Genomic DNA, 21141 nt, shown 5'->3' with positions numbered 1-21141 from the left:
AACTGCTGACCAATCTAGTCAAGCTGCTGAGTTCTGCGACTTCTCAGGTATTTCCCTATTATTTGATTATGTCAAATGCACCTTAAAATGCAAAAGTAGATCATGCATTTTCCTGTACTAAACTACTGGAGTCATGAGACAACAATAAATTTTAACCACACAAAATAAGCACTTTATGAATTTATAAAAGTCAATAATCATTAAACACTATTTATCTGGGCATTTATTCCATGATACTGTACCAAAAATTGTACATTAAAACTGGACACAAAGTGCTCAATTTAAGACTGTCAACAGATTTCACATTAGTTACTCTAACTGCTATGAATTGCACAGGGAATCACATACAAAAATACTAACACAGAAACAAGTTTTTCAAGAAACTGAGACTCTTTACACGCTTACACAATGCATGCAAAAATTGTTTCTGTTAAGCACAGCTCTCCATTTTCCCATCTCACAGGCCCAGACTTTGTTACTTGTCATTGTAATCCTTCAGAAAAATGTTGCAGTTTCTCCTACAGCTTAAGATTCCCTAGTTCTTAATTCTAAATAAGATGTTTTGAGCAGTACTTTGACTCTCAAATGAAAATGACAAAAGATGACAACAGAAAGGCTGCTAAGAGATTAAATAATTTTGGTTTTAAAGTAAGACTTGGACACACAGAAACAAATCAGACCTAGAGCAACATGAACAACACATGACACAGTAGCACCTTAAATAAAGGGTATATATTTACACATACATAGATACAGATTAAATGGAAAGCACAGCTGACAGTTACAATTTAAAATGTTCAGTTCAAACCTTTTTCTACAATGCAGCATAATCATACCAGCATTCCTAAGCCTGGCAATTCTTCATGTCCCAGTTCTTGACTGGGAGAAATAAGGAATAAACTCTCAGTAATGTGCTTATTTTTAAGAAATCAACTAGGATTATAGTATTATGGCTCCTAGAAAACACAGTTGTTAAAGATTGTGAAGTGTATCAGTGCCAAGAGATACTTAGTTTAGCTAATACAACAAAAAGGGAGGAAATAATTAACCATTGAAACAAGAACATTAAAACCTAGAGAAATACAGAACAAACCCCAAACCATGCATTTCTGCATATTCAATATAATGGAAGAGGACAGGCACAAGCCTTCCAAAAAATACACACGTGTCTGGTTTCCTTTCCAATAAAAATATTTTAAATTATTTAAAACTAAACATAATTGCTATGAAAACACTTTTACATTTATCTGAAACATTCACAGACACGCACCTTTTCGGTTTTTTCCTCCTCTTTTTCTTTTTCCTTCTCCTTTTCCTCAGTTTTTTCCGAGGATAAGACAACCATTGTAAGCTTCCTGACAATTTGCTTAGCTTCCATGATCTCTCGCTTGTGTTCCTCAACAATGGCATTATCCCCAGGAAGAAGCTAAAAAAAAAGCAAAAAACAAACCAAACATTGTATCTGAAAATTTAAGTTCTGCTACTTTGGATCACTTGAAGCCGAAGTTTGGCTTTCCTTGTTACTAGTAAAATAAACTCACTGCCTGGAAGATTCCTTCCCTTGTCACCATCATCGCAACAAAGTGGTATATAATTAAGACTATTCCAAAAATCAAGGAGTCATGAGAAGTAACACCATTCTACTTCCTCACAACCATTACCTGTGTAAGCTCTCCTTCCCCTCTCCAACTTATCATCCAGTTGTAGCTAGATAGTGACAACTGCACACATACGTGATGGTAACATTTACTAAATTCAGTGTCTTAAAACAGTGAATATTCAAAGACATAAGTTTTCACTTCCTCTTCTAAAGGGAAAAAAAAAAATATCATCACCAAAGAAAACCAGGTAACCTACTTAAACACGCATTTTGACTACGCCTTTATTTTAAAGGAATGCTATTTAAAGCTTACCAAATTTCCTACTTATCAGCAATGTGGGTTACACACATGTAACATTTGTTTCTTAAAAGCCCTCTTACTTTAAGAGATACCTAGTATGATAAAACCTCAGCAGTCTTGTACTTGAGAATGATCAGCATGAGCAATATAACCCTATACTCACAAATTAAAAGGTCAAGTTGTGAAACAGAAGGAAATCTCTTTTGCTGACAAAACTAAATATTGATTTGATTCCTAAAGTCATGCTCAAACTTTAACTGCAAGTAATCAAAACTTACTGTAGAGTTATGACCTCTTTGATACAGTAATCTTCTCCTTCGTTGATTTTAACAAGGGAAAAATTTCTACTTTTTTTTGCCACCCGAACTGACAGTAGAAAGACTAAGCATTACCTTCTTCAGAGAAGGGATAGTAGAATTCCCCAATTTCACAGAAATTCAGGGAAGAAGGAATCCCTCTTAGAAAAGTAAAAGGTTTAAAGAGCTATGCTCTTCTCATTTGAAAACATAGGTAACCTACTGATGTTCACCAATAAATACCTAGTATGTCATTTCAAGGGGCAAATCACAGGACACAATATGTACTATATGCGGCTGTGTGCATATAAACACAAACAGAGAACAATTCTTACAGGCTTGCAAGGGGAAGGGAGGGCAGGGCAGAGGTGGGGAGAACATTGCTGATACAAATGGTAATGCTGGCAGCTGCTATTGCATAGGAGCTGCACGATATATACCATTTAAGACTTCACACCTACATGCTAACAATTTTCTTGAAACTTGCATAGCAAGTTAAATTAAGCCTGAACTGAAGAGATAAAAAATGCCATTGAAAACATGCAAAGAGACAAAAACTGACCAAAAATCAACATGACAAAGGTGAACAGCATAAGTTATGCAGGGACCATTATAGCTCCAAGACTGTCAGAAAACATGCTCATACCTATAACAGGTCTGAGTTGAGACTGCACAGGCCACTCTAATTCCAAGTCTGAGCATGTCTTGTAAGATTACGAACATTCCTTAACAAACTAACATTATCATCACGCATTCCTCCCTCTACATCGATTATCTCAGACATGTACTCCTACTCCTGCTCCACCCAACATGTTCTTAGCCAAAGTACTCCTATGAAGCCAGAGACAGTTATTGACAGGTCTTATTGTGACTAATGCTACTGTCACGCAATTAATGGCATGACTACATTCCAAGTTTTCCATAGCTCATTTCATTGATTTCAGTCAAGAGTTAAGAGTCTTTAAGTATCCATGGATATTCTGAAATTAAAAAAATCACGTGTATTGTAAAGTTATTTTTACAATTGTAGCATTTTCTTTACCATCTGCCAAATTAATATGTTGCTTAGGTTGGGAAGTGCCAGACTGGAGAGGGTATCTCCCTCTGATTAAGTCTGAACATGTAATTCCATTTTCCTCTTCCAAACTAGCAAATGGCCAAAATTCTTGTAAATGGGAGTGACAGGCCTATTCAGGAATATAAGAGGGCTTTTTTTTAAAAACATCCTACTATTAAACTAAACCAAGACGGTTAGGAGCTGAGTATCCTACCACTTCTTCAGAAATTGATCTTGTAAAGCAAAACAGCCAAAGAGTCTGGTTCTTAAGGAACATTACTCACGCATTTCTCTCCTATTCAGGCAGGAGGTAAACAAAATGGAAGTTGCTACACAGATAATCCAAAGAAAGTGTATCAGCATTCATATTTCAGTGTGTGTTTATATGAATATGCAGCAGTAGAAAGTGCTGGAAATTTTAAAGGACATTAAGCATGCACATATACAAATATTGCATAGTATGCTCTGAATCTGAAGCTTTAGGGATCGGGTAAATTATCTGTTTTTTTTAGTTTTCATAGTTTTGACATTTGAAAGAGTAGCACTGTCACTTACATGAACATAAAGGTCTTCCAAATCTATGAGATTATGTTGCAGGAGGACAGCAGCAACTCTGTATAAGGAAGAAGGCGTCTCACCACTTGGATCCTAAAAAGGACAAGATTGCAAAGTTAAGAAAAAAACCAGCAGTCAGATGACTGCAGGTCATGAAACAGAAAAGAAACTACTCAAAGTGTAGTTAAAAAATATATTAACTCATAGTCTTCCTTGTTATCATGTAGCTGCTATTACTCCAAAGGCACTAGACTTAATTGTGATACACAATCAGAATGTTCAGAAATAGATGTTCAACTACCTTCACATCTTATGGTGCTTGTATGCAATTCCTAAACATACATAAAAAAACCTCTTGAATATTTTAACAAGGATCAGCCATGACTCCCTTGCAAACACGCTTTTCATTTCTGGGGACAAGCCTTTTGCTTATAAGGTACAATATCTTCATTAATGCCAGTACTTATATAACTATACAAGCTATCTTGGAGAATCCTAAGCATTCTCCTGTAAAGTACATTATAGATTTCCACTCAAACCATAAAATTATTGCTTTCAATACTGGAATTTTGCACCTTAGAAAATAATTTTCATGTTAAAAAGTCTGCAGCCAAAATATGTTATCACTGACTGCAGTTCAACACTGAATATAACCAACCATGAAAACCAAAAACTGGGAACAGAGATACATTACCTGATAAAATTTGAATTTGAACCCAAGGATATGGCATAGAGTTTGAGGTTCACACATGTACATGTAAGATTCTATCAGTGGTACAAAGAAGTCATCATACTCGGGCCTGCACTCATAAACCTCTAGGATAATATCCAAAACTCTGTTAGGATCAAGGTTAAAACATCCTAGAGGAGAAAAACAGAGCATAAAAGCTTAACATTGCTATATTTCATGTTCATTCTGTTACTAAACCACAAATATATTAAAGTTAATTCTTTTCAGTTAAAACAGAGCCTGGAATTATCCACATTAAAATAATCTGGACCATCTGTAACTATAACATTGACCACTTTGACTTATACTGAATATTGCGCTAAGCAAAGATAATAAACAGGATGTTCAATTCAGTTTACAGAAATAGAAATTGCCACCTTAATGCAAACACTTAAAAAGTAAAAACTCAACCTCAGTAATACCACAGTGCCAGCAAAAGGCACAGGTTTCTGCCTCTTACCTTGTGCTGCCACACATATTCATGCGGTTGTACACATCAGATAGCTAGAAATTATTTTACACCTCAGAAGTTGTTATAGTTTGAGGTAGAGCCTGATCCACCAGGTCATACTGTCCTGTGAATTCAGTGTTATTGCTAGTGTTAGGGAGAATGGTTTGTTTATTCTGAGGAGAGCAAAGGCAAGGATACAGATCAGGTAAGCCAACGTTGTAATTATACCTGTAGTTTACTATAGAAACTTTTCTACCAGAAGTCCAGGAGACATCCTCAAGACAGAAATATTACTTAGATCAAAAGAATCCACATCTAGACTATTTTTTTCATTGTGCCATAAGAAGTTTTTTCCAGGCATATTCACTATGCAGATATATAATTGCATCGGTCTTTCCTTCCCAAAAGCCATTTCGACTACACCAGGACCTACTGCAACTCAGTACTTTAAAAGAATTGACAATTTAGGGGAAGTATATTTGCAATTCCTAAAATTCCAGAATACAGAAAAATGCTTTGCTACAGAATTTCTCAAACTGAGTATTTTTTACTGTAGTAACTAGCAAAAGTATCCTCTTCTCTAGCTCTCCTCCAAAATAAATAGTATTATTACAGTCTCAGGCAAAGTTCTGTGACAGATGAGAAATTATCTTTTATTAAATAGTAGCACCGCCTTTGAATGTTACTGCACTGGCACCACATGAAATAGGATCTCATGAAAACATCAATATATTGTATAAAATTCTTTATTTAAAGAGGAAAGGTAAAACATGGGCCGTAACATGTGTTTCCTGGTTTTAATGTATTACACACTTTGTTACATTCTCGCCAAGTCTCAACTTAGTAAATGTTCTTCCTTTATTTAATTTTGTTTGTGATTAGTCTATATTTCTACTTCTCATTTCTTTTTATAGTGAATAACTCAATTCAACTTCTTGAAGACTGAAAGAATATTCGTGCACTGAGCCAAGTACTTTTAACAGCAAAAAGCATTACTTTGTTACACTGCAATCTGCCTGCTAGGAGATGGCAAACTCATCCACAAAAAATACTGAACCAAAATCACAACATACACATTTGAGGCTGCATATAAAATCAGTATCTAAAATAACTACACAACATTCCCAAAATTAACTTTGCCACAGAAACAGGAACTTTCAAATGTCATAATTCTGCCCAAGGTGATCTATAAATACATGTTACTATCATACTACATGTTCATGTGACATACTACTTGATCCACAGATTATCTCAAAAAGTAGTCTAAAGTCATTTTCCGTAAGAAAAAGTCATAAGATCATGTAAGAAAACCACTGCCCAAATTCCTTACCTATTAAAGATTTGATATTTTCAAGGATTAGCTCACTAGTGATATTTCCAGATAAGTCTTGCCCCAGTTCTGCAATCAGCTTTGCATAACCTTCATTCTCCTCTCTCAATAAATTAAACTTCTGTTGCTTGTAACTGCAAATAAACAGAAATTAAACACTATTATGTACCATATGCCTAGTGAAGCTTATTTATGATCTTAACATTAAATTTGTTGCACAAAATGCTAATTTTGAACACATTAAGAACTTGTGATTTACATGAGCTATTGCAAAAATTATAGAATGCAGTACAAAGAATACCTGTGAGGTAGTCAGTAGTCTCCAAACAAATTCAGCTCTTCTATTTCAAATGCAGACGATTTAAAAGCAAAATCATGCTTATACTTGTAAAGCTTGTTCTTAGACACTATGCTGGAGAACTGCTCTGTAGCACTTAAAGACCTGGTCTAGTTTTAAGAGGTGTTCTTTAGATCAAAACATTGTCACACACAGAAAACTAACATACACCACAAAAACGTATCCTGTGTTGCCACAACATAACATTTGTTTACTTATGAAAACAAATGCCTATGCTTAACTGACAGAACAGCAGTGATTAATTTTCTCATACTTTCAAGTTCCCATTTATCACAAATAAAATTAAATATTTAATCTGCATACAGAATCACAATAGCAATAGGTGACATTTAAAAAAATTTTACATTTCTCAAGAGTCTGAAAATGCAGAGGGCTAATAAGGTTCTTCTGCCAATGACGAGTTTAAGTGTAACAAAACACATTTCCTATAATTACCCTTGACCCTCCTCACCCACTCCCCAAGCAACCCTCGCCCCGTAACTTACAATAGTTTTGTCTTTATTTTAACTGATTTCTGATTGAACTGCTGCGACTGCTTGATAAGTCCTAATGACTCCAGTGTCTCTGGATCTAAACGTTCCTTTAGGACAGTGTCAGATACAAGATACTAAAAAACATCAAAAACATACAAGTTTCTCAATTACAAAGACCTAGAAACCATATGATTATTACTCGTGCTATATATGTATTCTCACTACAACCACCAAGTTCAAATGTCATGATACACCATCATGCTACATGCATTTTGCTTCAAACACAGAAGTAGACAAAATTGAGAAACTATTCAACTGAAATCGGAATGTTACAGTGGTAGATTTTTACATACCAGAGCACCTTGAAGAAACAAGCCCTAGGGTCTAACTGCTGGTAACAAAGTATATATTGCATAGCATCTATTACCAACAGCTGCATATTTACAAAGCTTGTACCCACTCTCTCCCATATTCTGGGAGAAAATATTTTCATATGCTGAATTTTGATAAAAATCAAGCTCACTCCACACGCTTAGGAACACCACTTCTAAAGACAGAGGAGGCTGCATAAAGGAGAAGTCAAATTCAAAACATACTTCAGAAGCAAAATTTCTGTTGAACTGACAAGGAAAAAATTCTTTCATAACTCATCAAAGAATCCAAAAGACAATTATACTATAGTACTCTACCATAACACTTTGAAGATGCATTTTTAAATTAGTTGGGAATTTACTTTCTAGCAGTCTTTTCCTCAAAAAAGAGCAAACATCAAAACTTCTTTTTCTTGTTGGATTTTGGCATATACTTTTACCAAAAGACTTTCTACATGCAACTTACCAAACAGGCTAATACCAGCTGGGTAAAGTGATCTCTCTTACTTTTTTCTTCTAAACAGCTTGTTTCAATATCTAGTGTAAAAGAAGATGGAAAAAAGACATCATTACTTGTAGAACTTGCAAGAGTTTATTCTTGTTATTACTATTCCAATAAATACTACTGATAACAGTGTGAAACATCTTGTTCATAACATACTAGCTTCTTGCCACTTTCTGGCTACTCATCTACCTTGAAGTCTATATTAATACTTTGATGAGAATTCTCACACATCCACAAGTCTCATGAAAAGGTAAAACAGAAACCAGAGGAATGCCATAATTATTTTTCCTGCCCTTCTCTCTGTTACAGTAAGTTAAGGACAAGCATTTAAGAACCAATAATAAGCATGAAAGAAGAGAAAGATGAATTGCTGTGTCTTCAGAGTAACAACCATTTACTGCCTGGTCTGCAGTCTTTTACTAGATATGATTCTGCATTTCCATTCTTTTCTTTTGCATCATCAGCTACTGAATGAAATTCATAAACTCACTTCTATGGGACGCTAGCCCATAAAACAATGGCCAAGGAAGCACACCCAGCTAAAGCAGTTTAAAAAAAGCACATCATTACAGGACTTGAGGAGCTGCAAAAGGAGTGAAGAACTCAAGAATGCAGTCATTACAAAAACAAACAAAAAGCACAAAAGACACACACAGCTTAAAAAACAAGTGTAATGCAGTGAATATCACATTACAAAAACTAATTATTATCAAAAGATGATACAAGTACACAGAATGAACATTTATGAAACAAAGTCAATGTAATTTTGATATCACATGCAGCCACAGCACAGTACAGCACAGCCACGCTCCTCCTGACTAGGGAACAAACCGGGATCTGTGAGGAGCAGTGGCAAAAGGATTTGCTGTATTTTGTTAGAGACACACAGAACAAGACAAAAAGTGCAAGCATTTGAAAATCTGATCTGGGAAAAAATGCAGGATTAAATTGCTAAAAACATGAGAAAAACAGCTTTGGATCAACATTATTCTCATAATCCAGAAATTATTACCAGAATAAGAAGTAAACACCTTTAAAGCCTGCTCAGTTGGCAGATAGTTACTTGGCAAATTATACCATTTGCCTTTAGATTTCTGAATAATTAGTGCAAGCTCTGTTTCATCAGTGGTGACGGTACAGATAAAAATATTTACAGAACCCATTCTGAGAATAGAAGATCTACCTATCAGTAAGTCAGCTTTCATTTTAAATACTTATAATAACAATGCTAAGTCACTGAGTCCATTAAACCAACATCCAACATGCTTACAAGCTAGCTCATTTAACTATTCTTAGCAGATCAACTTCCACTGCCTTTAATAGGTAAACTTCTAGAAACTGTAACAGAACACAGAAGGAACAGACAACATTAAGAACCAAGATACAGATACACTGAGGAAGAGCCAACACATATCTTGTAAAGAAGCCGTGCTTTATGGATTTAATCAAATCTCCTGAAGAATTTAACAAGCAAATGTACAAAGCATATATCTGTCTCAATGCTGAAAGGAAGGGAACCCAGCTCACCTAATATGCAGAATACATCAGCTAGGATGGAAGGCATGTCTTCCCGAAATTCCTGAAAAAAGAAAGATCCCACTTAATTGGTACAGAAATTCCAATATCACTTTTAAACAATTCTTATTTCATTACATAAAACACAACTTCATCATACTAGAAGTTCAGATTAATAATGTACATCACTGGTAATTATATTAATTATTAATAATTCAGATCAATTAATAATGAAGAGGCTGAATTATTGAGTAATATCTAGCATAAGTGCTTTAGTAATTATTGGTATGTAATGAAGTAACATAACCTTTTAATGTGATTTCTAAGAGCATCTAGTGGCCAGGGACAAACTCCTCAAGTTACTTCCTGTTTCTCTAGCACAAGGGAACTCCCTGTCTGAAGAGCAGCACCTCCCTGTACAGCAAACTACATCTTCTCAGGCACCAAACAAACTGTGATTTCCTACCATGACTAAAGATCAAACATTATCAAATGCTGCCCCCACACTAACATGCCCTGCAGCCTTCACTTCTCCCAAACCCAGTGAAGAAGTTTAAAAACCTAAAATGCTTATCTTAGAACAATTACTGCAAAATGTATATTCTTAATGTTCTATACACGTCAAAACAGCAATCTCTGAACTTCCAAAGAATAAATTATTTTTAGAAGGTGTTTTGCTTATTTCTTTTCCCATTTTTTTTTTTTTTAGGAACACCAACATTTGGTAATCCTGGAAGTTGAGAGGAAGATATTCTTTTCCTTACCTTCTCTATTTATTCAAAGCATTGTAAGAAAAAACTTTTTCAAACACAAAAAAATAAGTGCAATGCATTATTTCAGAGGCAGTCACAGGTCTCTGACATCTCAACAGTAAAATGGCAGATGCGCATTGTTACACTGCAAGATGTAAAAAACCAGTAGGTGGCATTACAGACATGCCGCAAAAGCAAATGAAATCTATTTTTAGCATGCTAAAGACTTCAGACTTTATCTGCCCTGGAAAGATTACTTAATTTTTAATTTCTGCTAAAATGGATCTAACCCTCAGCACAAAAAGGAGGGAAAAAACTGACAGATTACATTTATTTCAAGTGCACACAAATGAAGAAAGGACAAAACCCACTTTTTAGACATGGAAAAACAAGTCTGTTGAGTATTATCCTGCTGGATTTTTATTCAGACTCTTATAACAAATTAAAAATTTAGGAAGTAAGCAATTATTACAAACAGATACCTACTATGACATCACCAAGAACATTAGAAGCTTGATCATGCTTTAAGTTTCCTCTGACGACATGGTATGCAAGCTCATACAGAGCTTGCTGGATATCTGTTGAAAGAAAACAGATGATTAAGGAACGTATTAGGTAATCCTTGGTCTAACTTAACGCAACGTTTACAACAATGCTGTAGACTTCAGACACCCTGAAAGTAGAGAGAATGTACTTTTCTTACCAGTGAGAAGGGGATTACTTCCTTACTGCTGATAGATTAAATTTGAGCATCAGTATCTAAGGTTTCATTCAAGCAGATAGTAAGAGATGATCCACTGTCCCTAGAGAGCTTATGGAACAGTAAAATGGGATGAAAAACTAGCCCTGCATATAACTTGAGTGTTAGCAGTTGCTTAACAGACACCTTTCCCTTGTAATTCAAAAAATTAATATATTACACATCTTTTGTGTGTGTGTATCTAATACATAGACAACATTCCAGTATTTTTTCCTAATCATCTCTCATCACAGATATGCTTTCAAAAACCATTCCTCTAGGAGAAAGTAATATTCAATTGGAGAAAAAATGCTTAACAAGGATTTTAATTGTTTTAAGGAAAGTCTCCCATGACTGAAGAACGCTGATTTACAGAAGCTTATATTAAGCTGAAATATGAAACAGAGGTACTGCATTTGAGAAAAAACATGCAATGTTAAACGTAGTGACTGCAAAACCAACTATGGTAAACTTGTAAGGAATTGTTCTTAAATAATACACCACAGCTCTGCTATCCTTTTTAGTTTATGAAAAATAATAAGATCTCATAATTTCACCTTTCACATGTACCATGTGGTTCACTGAATAAACATACACAATGGGTATACAAGTTACAGATTTTAATGGCCTAAACCAAGTACTCAATAACTTGGTAACTGCAGACCTCTGCAGCTTCATTAAAAGCTTCTTTTAAATAAACAGGTTAATTTTACTTTTTACAGTACTTTTGCCAAAAGAACACTGATTGCGAGAGCAGGACTGGTTTAGACATCAATTCTATGCACAGCTCTACTGCTTTAAAGGCCAGTTCAAGAGTTGGTGACAGTGGTGCAGTATCCAATTTAATAATTAATGAAGAATCCAAACCAGCCGTAAGTGCAGCCTCAGATGCCACCTCCACGTGGTTCTCCACATCGTGGAGAAGTTGTTAACACAGGTACATGGCCAGATCTGACCTGTCTCCATAAACTTGTGGTACCCTGGACTTCAGTAAACGTTTTTCTGGAAAAGGGCAGAAATGCAACTGCCAGCACAGTTTTCAGAACTGGATCCAGGTCACACGGACTCAAAGAAATTCTTACCAGTCAGTATCTCTGGACCTCACTCCAGATTATCCGTATTGTCAGGTTTTTATCCAATCACCAGAAGCACTTCAACTACTCAATGATCTTAAGGGTCTTTTCCAACCTAAATGATTCTATGATGATTCTATTTCTACTGTCTATTAATTCCTCCAATATAGCCACTGCACATATCTATCTAGTCATTCCCATGGGATATTTTAGATCCTGACAGCAAGGACAAAGAAAGAAAAAAATCAGCACATAGAAATTATCAATCTCTTTCTAGAACAGAGAACAACTGGTGACCTTTCTTCACAAACTTTGGGAACAAAGACTTTGCTTTGCTGAAAAATAAATTCTTTCTACTTAACAGTATTACTTATAATTTACATTGAAACATTTTATCTTTTCTGCTATTATAATTGTCCATTATGATTATTTTAGCAAGAACCCAAAAAAACATCTAAACAGCATAGCACATCTGTGGTCTCAGTCATATGGAAGGATTTTTCCAACAGAATGTGCCAAGCAAACATTTTTCTTTAAACACTAAAGATTTCATAAAGTGAAAATTCAAACTTAATGACAGCAGTGATTTTCACTAAAAAAGGAGAAAAAGTCTGTAACTCAGGTGCTGTTATCAAAATTACTTTCTGCAGTATATAATCACACCTGAATACATTAGAGTTCGTATATTTAACTTTCAGAATAAAATCCAGTTTTATGTTGAGCTTGCAAAATGGAATTCCATTTTCTACAGCACAGACCAAATACTGGATCTTACCATTACTTACTACCACATAAGAAATCTCTCACCTGGGCATCTGAAGACAAAATGAGTTGTGGATGTTTGTACTGCCTTGCAATTTGCAGCATTCACCTGTAGCATACACTAATAGTCACCATATAGTAATGCTTCAGGCAGACACACATAGTACTACCAGCAACCGCTTCCAGGCTTTTTAGTTAATCAAAAGCAACCAAAAAAACCCACCCAACTTACCTCTGAAACCCATAGAATCATGGCTTTTGTTTTCACTGACTGCACGACATAACTGCACGCTGCAATAAAAAACACAGAAAAAAAACTTTAAAAGTTGGATATTAGCCTACACACATAAATGTCTGGGGCTCACTTTTTGTTGTTCTGGCTAAAATAACTTTCAATTTGGGCAGCTTAAATGACCAACCACATTTTGATTTTCATACAGTAAACACTAATTCACAGAAGTGAGAGCAAAGAAATACAAGACTCCCAACAGATCTCATACATATATATCATATACTTAGGAAAAAAAATCTTCCTAATATTATACACAGCAAAACAAGAACATTCTAGTACACGAAAGGCAATTCTAGTACATGAAAGGAAGCACAGATGTGCTAGCATTAGCCTACTGTTGCTAACTAGCGAAGAAATGCTTCTCACAGAAATACCATGGCTATGATTACTTTCAAACTCTGGCCTGTAAAAACATTTAACATTAAGTAGGTGCATGATCTCCTGATGCAATGTTTTATCAACGGTAAGGCAGAATTTTATCTAACCTAGGGACAGCTAAGATAAACTAAGTCATTAAGGTAACCCATATAGGAAGCAAAGACCTGCCATGTTACATTGCCTTTAGTCACCCCTGAGGCTCCCCCAACCAAATTAGTTCACTGAATACCATACAGACTGTTTCATGAAATTATAGTTCTGTATGTTATAAAATAAATGCTCAAAGAGGAGGCTTCTCCACTACACTGACAGCTTAGAAAGACATGCTTCCAAGTTATAAGGATTTTCCCCTCTCCTCTGCCATTACTGTCACCCCAATGAAGACTCAAAAGCAGCTTCACATTTAAAAGCAACAGTATATTAAAAAAGCAGCAATTTACCTAGATTTATAACTAATACCAAAGAATATCTTAAGAATTTTCTTCATACTTGAAAATCTTCAACCAAAAGTTTCATATCTTTTTCATCAAGAAAGATTTGTGTAGAAACTGAAGACAGTTCTCAAAGCTGCACTGTATTTACATAAGATGGCAAGACTACAATTTCCTGTGGAAGTGATTTTGAAGCATGCTCTCAAGTAAGGTTTACCATGAAAAATAAGTAGTAGGAAAAGATTCTGTAGCAATCTATTACTCATTCTATTTGCATCCTACCCAGAGATTATTACCTCTCCAGCAGGACTGTTCCAGTAATCAAAGGATTATAATTAGCAAATACAAGGTATAAGCACCCTACAATGACAACTGGAAAACGGGCAGTTTCACATACAGTGGAATCAGCAGAAACGTGCAAGCTCAGCAAAAAGCAATTGAAGGGCTAAGATGCTCTAAATGCTATTGAAGAAAACACAACATGTTTGGCAATAACCAGAAAAGAGACAGCAAAATAGGGAAATAGGTAATCTATTTTCTTTTTCATGAACAGTATTTTAAAGAAGCAATTGATTTTCCCCCCACTGTCCCCAAAGAGCACATCAGTTTGAACCAAGTCAGATTTTATTAAATATTAATTATTACTTCTCTATAACGATGTTACCCTGTAAGTACTTATTTCTAAGGTCTGTATACAAATAACAGTCATGTGAAATATCTGATTCCAAAAATTTATCTACTCAGATGCACGCTTTGACCCCTGTGCCATGACGTGCTATCATTAGCTAGATTACATGAGCAACAACCCTGTCTGCTTGAGCTGAAGCCTTCACTTAACTACATCCTAATACAAAATAAGTTTTAACCTCTTCCAATTCCCTTTCCAGCAATACTAAAGTAATACTATCAACTTCACGTACCTTTAAGACGTACATTTGACTGATAAATGTAACAAGAAACCCTATTTAAGATAAGTCTAAAAACAACTTGCTTTGCATTTGTAATTAACAGCCCCCCCCCCCCCCCCCCCCCCCCCCCCCCCCCCCCGAATTATTAAAAGGGGGGGCAGGAGAGGTCAAAATATTAATTTTGTGGAAGTCTACATGGGAAAATATTGGTAGTAAAAAAGAGGATGCTGGTATAACTCTTTGGATCTAAATTAGTAATTCTCCTTAGATTCTTTCACACAGGTATGCTGTCTCCAAAGGAGGATGACCCTTTCTGAAGGTGCTGTCAGGCAGCACAGCTGAGCTGATTTAATTAATGGCTTCTTGCTGCAGAAATGGGACACATTCATCAACACTTCTTCCCTTCTTGGCTGACCTGTTCTAACCCTTATGTCAATTAAATCAGCTAAACTGACAAACTTGGTCAAAAACAAGTGTTCTACCAACTTCACACGTTGAAACAAGCTTACCAGGAGGCCAGATAAGCACCAGAGCAGAGAGCACCCTGGTGAATGAAGACAAGGCAGAAGTCCTCCCTTACAGTACCAACAAGCTATGAGATTACTTCATCTAGTCTTAATTAAGCACATCATAAATTAAAGTCATAATACTTGCATGTTCACAAGAATAAAAATGTCAGTATTAGGAAGATTAATCAATTCACAAAGAAAGCCACACCAATATTTTCCCCCTTAAGTGGCACCCAGAACAATGGAAACTTATCAGGTCCACTTTTCAATTCAACAGACCCAGTCACCCCATTTGAAACTTTCATTAATCTTGTAGAGTTCGTTGCTGCAAGCTTCAGACAGAGTCCTCTCCTACTCTAGTAAAACCTGTATCACTTCATCCAAAGATAAAGTGTGTAATACATGTAAAATACAACTTAAAAAAAATATGATAACCTAGAAAAAAATAATTATTAAAAAAATAGAGAATACTTTCTGACAACCAAAGTTTCAAAATTATTTTTTTTTGGACTAAGATGGGAGAGATTTGCTTCAACAACAAATTCTGAAGCAACGTTTTTGCAAGAAAGAGCCAACAACTGAACCTAACCCTACTTGTTCATACACAATATCCTATATCCTCCATTACACTCCCACACACATAGCATATGCCAGTAATTATCACAAAGGGCATGTGCCTGCAAACATTTAACTATATGCATAATTCAACCGTGTGTAGTTCCCTACTTGAGGTGAAGTACAAATCAATTAGCAGCCAGGATGGCAAAAGTGCAACTAAACTCTGATTTCCTGACTCTCAGGCCTTTAACTCAACACCGTGACATTCCTTGTACAAGTAAAGTAGCATGCAGAGACTGCTTGAAAGATCGAGTCCCAAAAACTCACATTCACAGAATATTAAGCTTTTTCAGTTTATTTTGAAGCATAACATACCACATCAACTGCCAGCAAAGAACATTATTAGTCCTACTTCCCCACTAAAGAGTTCTCAATGTTAAATCTACCACAGAACAAGGTATCAGTCAAACGGTAAGTGCTTGTCATTGTGAGCATACTAGAAATGTCTATATGGGCTGCAGTCATAGACTAGCATCTTATTGTGGAAGACCCTATATATAACAACATAATTTCACAATAGAGGACAGCATATGTACATGCAAATAGGTATAAAAGGAGTTTAGACTGATTAGCACAATAAGCAGTCACACAGATTCCAACAATCTCTACACAATATCTTTACTGTGATATCATGGTACCACAATATTTTGCAGTAGCAAAATAAATGCACATAATTTAATAAATTGTGTTTAGACAGAGATGGGTCTGAAAAAATAAAAAATGAGAAATGACCACATCTCCACCAATTTATAGTTTTGGCAGCTAAGAACACTTGAAACTACAACATGATGTACATTTATGTATTTGTATTAGATATTACTGCACATCAGTAGCTGAATTAATTAAAATCACAGCATGTACAATTTTAACAAGGTCTCTGAACAATTTCTACTAAGTCAATGCTCACTGTTACCCAAGCTCAATGATGCTGCCTTATTAATATTATGACACCCTTAAGACGTGTACAAAATTCTTACCTTCTGGGTTTTGGATATTACTGTTATATCATAACAAACGGACCGTATCAGCAAAAATAAAGTTCATTATTTTTCACAGTAAAAGATTTAAAACCAACTTCCTTACTGGATTTCTTTTAAAAAATCCTAGCAAACTTTTTCTCCTCTCCCACTGACTACAGCAACATTACAAATCCTGTTTGCTTTCAAGCATAAGCAGACCACTACCATAGCACTCAAAAAAAAACCCAACATGCAGGGATCATCTTAAACATCCATTATTAATCACAGTAGAGACTGAACTGCCAACTAAAACCAAACCATTTACTTCTTTCAAAACAGTTTCACATTCCCCCAAAACATGAAACTGCATTTTAAGTGACTAGAAACTGCTAAAATACTACCTCTGGCTGATCTAGTGAGATCACATAAGCCATTTCATACTCCAGGAAATCTTTTTCTTTTTTTTCACTGCAAGACCTAATCTTTTTTTTCTGCTAATTATGAGGTTTGGGTGGGTTTTTTTTCCTGTAATCCTCACTTTTCAACAAAGTTGGTATTTGTCTCCCTGTGAAGAAGCCCACCGCTTTGTTTAAAAACAAAACAACCCCCTCCACACAAGAGCGTATGTTCTCTGACTTCATGCAGGGGCTTTAGCAAACCAGGCTTCCATAGAGTAAAACTTCTGTAAATTCTGTATTTGCTAGAAATGTCAGTTTTGTCCTTTCGCAGTGTCCTTTCCCTCACAACTTTTCTAACTTATTTACCAATTAACACATTGTCCCACTTTTGGACCACAAGCCCTAAACACCGCAGTTGTGGCCTAGACAATTTATAATCCTGGGCCTATCTATATTAGATGAATAATTCAAGAAAAATAAAAAATACCATTACAATTGTACAACTCTTAGTTTAAGTAACATTTACAAATATTTCATGAGTTTCCTTTTGTAAAGAGAGCACCGTGATTTTACTTTCCACCAGTAAAACAGGAGATAGAAAATCTTGGAAAAAGAAACAAAGTTATGCACTGAAGATTTATCCCAAAAAAATAGTTTCCCACAAAGTTCTCTAGATTTAGGCTGCAGATACACTGCTTTGCATCTAGGAAGGAAGTCTGTACATATTCCAGATGCTTCTAAAGTTACCACTGCAAAATCCAACAACTGTTATCCAGGCACAATCACATTTCTTCTAAAATGTATGGCCTCTTTTGCAAGCTACTTTAAATCATGCTTGGAACTGCATTTAAGCAGTATTCCCATTGAAATATAAATGCCACAGACACAGGAATTTAGCCTACTGCTTTGTTTTATTGGTCCCACAGCAGATTAAAACTTTCTTCCCATTACAGTTAAGAACTGCTCTAAGAGGAGGGGAGAAACGTAAAATACTAGCATGGTCAAAAGCCAATGTAACTTGCCTGTTACACAGTTAAAAGTCGCAAGAATTCAATGCAAACTATGCAGCTGCCATTATATGATCAACTATGAAATTTCTGTTCTCGTGCATACACCATGCAATCTCAGTGGTCGTAACAGCGCAAGTTACAAAAACCATAATCATATGTGACTAATTCAGTTAAAAATTTCTTAATGGGCATTACAGAAAAGCTAGTCGTGCATCTACGTGTATATAAAGTTACGTATAAGACAATCTGTTTTATTATAGTTATTTGTGCACTTCTGTAAGGTATCTGTATACATCTGTATGTTTCCTCGTTTGTTATTGACACAGAAATTCCTAAATACTCACATTCAATAAAAAGTCTTTTATTGAATAAATATTGCCATGCCAGATGCAAATTCAGTTACTGTCATAAAATCTTAAATAGGAGATTAAAAACAAAGCAATGCAAACCTCAGCATGGTTTGGAGGATGGCTCCTGAACACTTCTATTATTGTTGCAAACGCAGATACAAAAGAGATTTTCATCGGCCTTGTATCACATTAAAACACGTTAACCTTACATGTTACTGTAATGGTTCTAGCACAACTGAAAAGTCAAAAAGGGCATGTCTGTAAAGGGGGGCTCCTTCACTACAAAATGGAAGTTCTGGGAAGAACTGCGTTTTGTGCACGGAGCCTCTACAGCCTCTTCTCTACTCACTACCTCTTTCTTTCTTCATGTAGAGGGAAGATCACTACCACAGCTGCACAACCTTTTAAAACAGGTGAACAAAATAAAATAACAAAATATGAGCACCAAGAAGCATTTCTCAAAATGATTCCCCAACCACCCATATTTGAAACTGTAGGGTTTTTAACTACAACAAAGGAACATGGAATGGAACAACTCCCTAAACAGAGGGACTACTGAAACACACCACAGTTAATGAACCTGCTAAGTTAAAAGTGCTTAAAACAGATACACAGAAGGCCCCAAAAGGGAAAGCTTTTAGCACACCTGGATTGATTTGTGAAGCTATAACCAGACCCCTCAGTGCACAAAGATTACCTTCCAGGGCAAACAGGAACGACTAGGATCCTACCTTGCCAGAATGAAAGAATAACGTGCTAGTACTCACACAATAAGTATAAAAGTGAGAACGGGGGCTGGGACCTCTGCTAGAAAGGTCTGAATCGCGGAGCTAGCGAAATAAAAACAAGTCACGCTTCATGTTACCCCGGGTGGGTAGCTAAAGAGGAGTCCAACGCCCGATAAACCTGACCCAGAGCCGGGAAGGGGACGATCGGGGCGCAATCAACGGGCGCCAGGACAGCAGGCCCAGCTACGGGGGACGAGCTTCGGCGGAGGTCGTTAGCAACCGACAAAGAAGGCCGAGCCGCATAAGAGAGGGCCTAAGACTTCCGCCCGACCCGGGTTTCGACCCTCAGCCCCGACAGCAAGGACGCAGCCCCAAGCAACGACCTCCCCGCCCGATCCTACCTCTTCGCCGCCCCCCCCCCACCAGCCTCCCTCGGCCAGTGAGGCCCAGGCTCCCCCTTGCTCCCGCAGGTCAGCGGCCTGCGGAGCCCCATCACCCCTCCCGCACTACAGCCCCACACTCACAACTCGTTCTTGCCCCCTTTCTCCCAGTTCTTTATCCACTCGGCAGGGAGCAGCGCCGCCATCTTCCCCGTGTGGCGCCGAGAGCCCGGATGGTGGAGCCGTGAGCCCGGGTCAGAGGGGACGCAACAGCTCGCGAGGCACGACGGGACGCGAACGCGCCGTACCCTGGGAGACGACGGGCGACGTTCCACTGCGCATGCGCCTCGGAACCATCTAAAGCCCGCCGTGCGGACAGCCCGCCTAAGCAGCGCGGGCCCGCCTCGGTTGGCACCCGGATAGCGGCTCTGGTCGTGCGACGTCCCGCGGAGCCCCTCGGGGCACCGGGAGCCGCGGATGGGGGCAGCCCGACCTGCGGGTGAAGCTGCTGAGGTCGGGGGAACCTCCCCAGTCACGTTAGGCAGCTCCCTTCAGGTAGATAAAAACGCTGTGAGCAGAGGTTTCTACACCTGTGAAAACGGTTCAGGAAATACGCTGAGGGAGCTTGAGTGTGTTTAGATGTGTTTAACGCATATGTGACACGAAGCATGGGTTTTATTTCAGTCCATTAGAAGGACGTTCATTGACAGTTAACAGTTAAAAACCAACCCATTACTGTTTGACCCCTGAGCTTGTGATCCAGATTCCATCGCTGTTGTTTGAAAGCAGCAAGAGCTTTTAAAAACTAAAACCGGATTTTATAATAGGGATAAAGCTCTGTGCTTTCTCCAAAACTATGTGCCACTTTGCATCACTGTTCCCCAAAAAACACCCCAAAAATGTGAGCTGCATGAACCCTGCAGCTGAAGAACCTCTGTGTAGGTCTGAGTTGGCCGGGATCACAAGCTGTGATCTCTGTGTGTCCTCTGTTCATCCACTGCCTTTGAATAACACAAAGCTGAAAACACACCAACTCGTTCGGATGTTGCCTTCCCGCATAAGCAACGTCCTCTAATTCACAGGGACCCAAAGCATGGCAGCATGGAAGCAGCACGTAGCTTCATGCGGGTGTGTGAGCAGCACAAGTGTTGCAGTAACTGAGCAACAGAGCTAATACACCAAACCACAACTTAAAGATGGGAATTTAAAAGGAGTAAAGGCAATGGTGTGATTTGCAGAACATCTTGCCCCTGAAACTCCCCTGGCCCTCACTAGGCCTTCAGGGTTATTTTGTTATCCAAGTTCTGCATAT

At 37.3% G+C, this 21141-nt stretch overlaps 1 protein-coding gene across 11 annotated transcripts in view; it reads right to left on the bottom strand.

The window, feature by feature from the left end:
- Nucleotides 1-20135, bottom strand: part of THOC2 (THO complex subunit 2) — a 50290-nt gene extending 30155 nt beyond the window's left edge. For 4 of the 11 annotated variants that reach the window (XR_009962546.1, XR_009962544.1, XR_009962547.1 and 1 more), the window contains exons 1-10: nucleotides 19974-20135; nucleotides 13101-13159; nucleotides 10781-10872; nucleotides 9555-9606; nucleotides 7989-8059; nucleotides 7164-7285; nucleotides 6321-6454; nucleotides 4504-4670; nucleotides 3810-3902; nucleotides 1271-1426 (exon numbers count right to left, since the gene is read on the bottom strand). Coding sequence is in view for 7 of the 11 variants with exons in the window: in XM_062607462.1 (XP_062463446.1) it covers nucleotides 1271-1426; nucleotides 3810-3902; nucleotides 4504-4670; nucleotides 6321-6454; nucleotides 7164-7285; nucleotides 7989-8059; nucleotides 9555-9606; nucleotides 10781-10872; nucleotides 13101-13159; nucleotides 19974-20035 (1008 nt within the window). In the remaining 4 variants the exon portion in view is untranslated. Of the gene's footprint in view, nucleotides 1-1270; nucleotides 1427-3809; nucleotides 3903-4503; nucleotides 4671-5218; nucleotides 5238-6320; nucleotides 6455-7163; nucleotides 7286-7988; nucleotides 8060-9554; nucleotides 9607-10780; nucleotides 10873-13100; nucleotides 13160-19973 lie in introns of those variants that run through there. The other 7 variants (XM_062607464.1, XM_062607465.1, XM_062607466.1 and 4 more) reach the window with 4 other exon arrangements.
- Nucleotides 20136-21141: the final 1006 nt, after the last annotated feature.

The sequence above is a fragment of the Pezoporus occidentalis genome, unplaced genomic scaffold (genome assembly GCF_034315485.1).
Source record: "Pezoporus occidentalis ecotype Australia unplaced genomic scaffold, CSIRO_AGI_Poc_V1 ctg123, whole genome shotgun sequence".
NCBI lineage: Eukaryota > Metazoa > Chordata > Aves > Psittaciformes > Psittacidae > Pezoporus > Pezoporus occidentalis.
The sequence above is the reverse complement of the archived record's forward strand: the minus strand, read 5'-3'. Positions and strand labels throughout refer to the sequence as shown.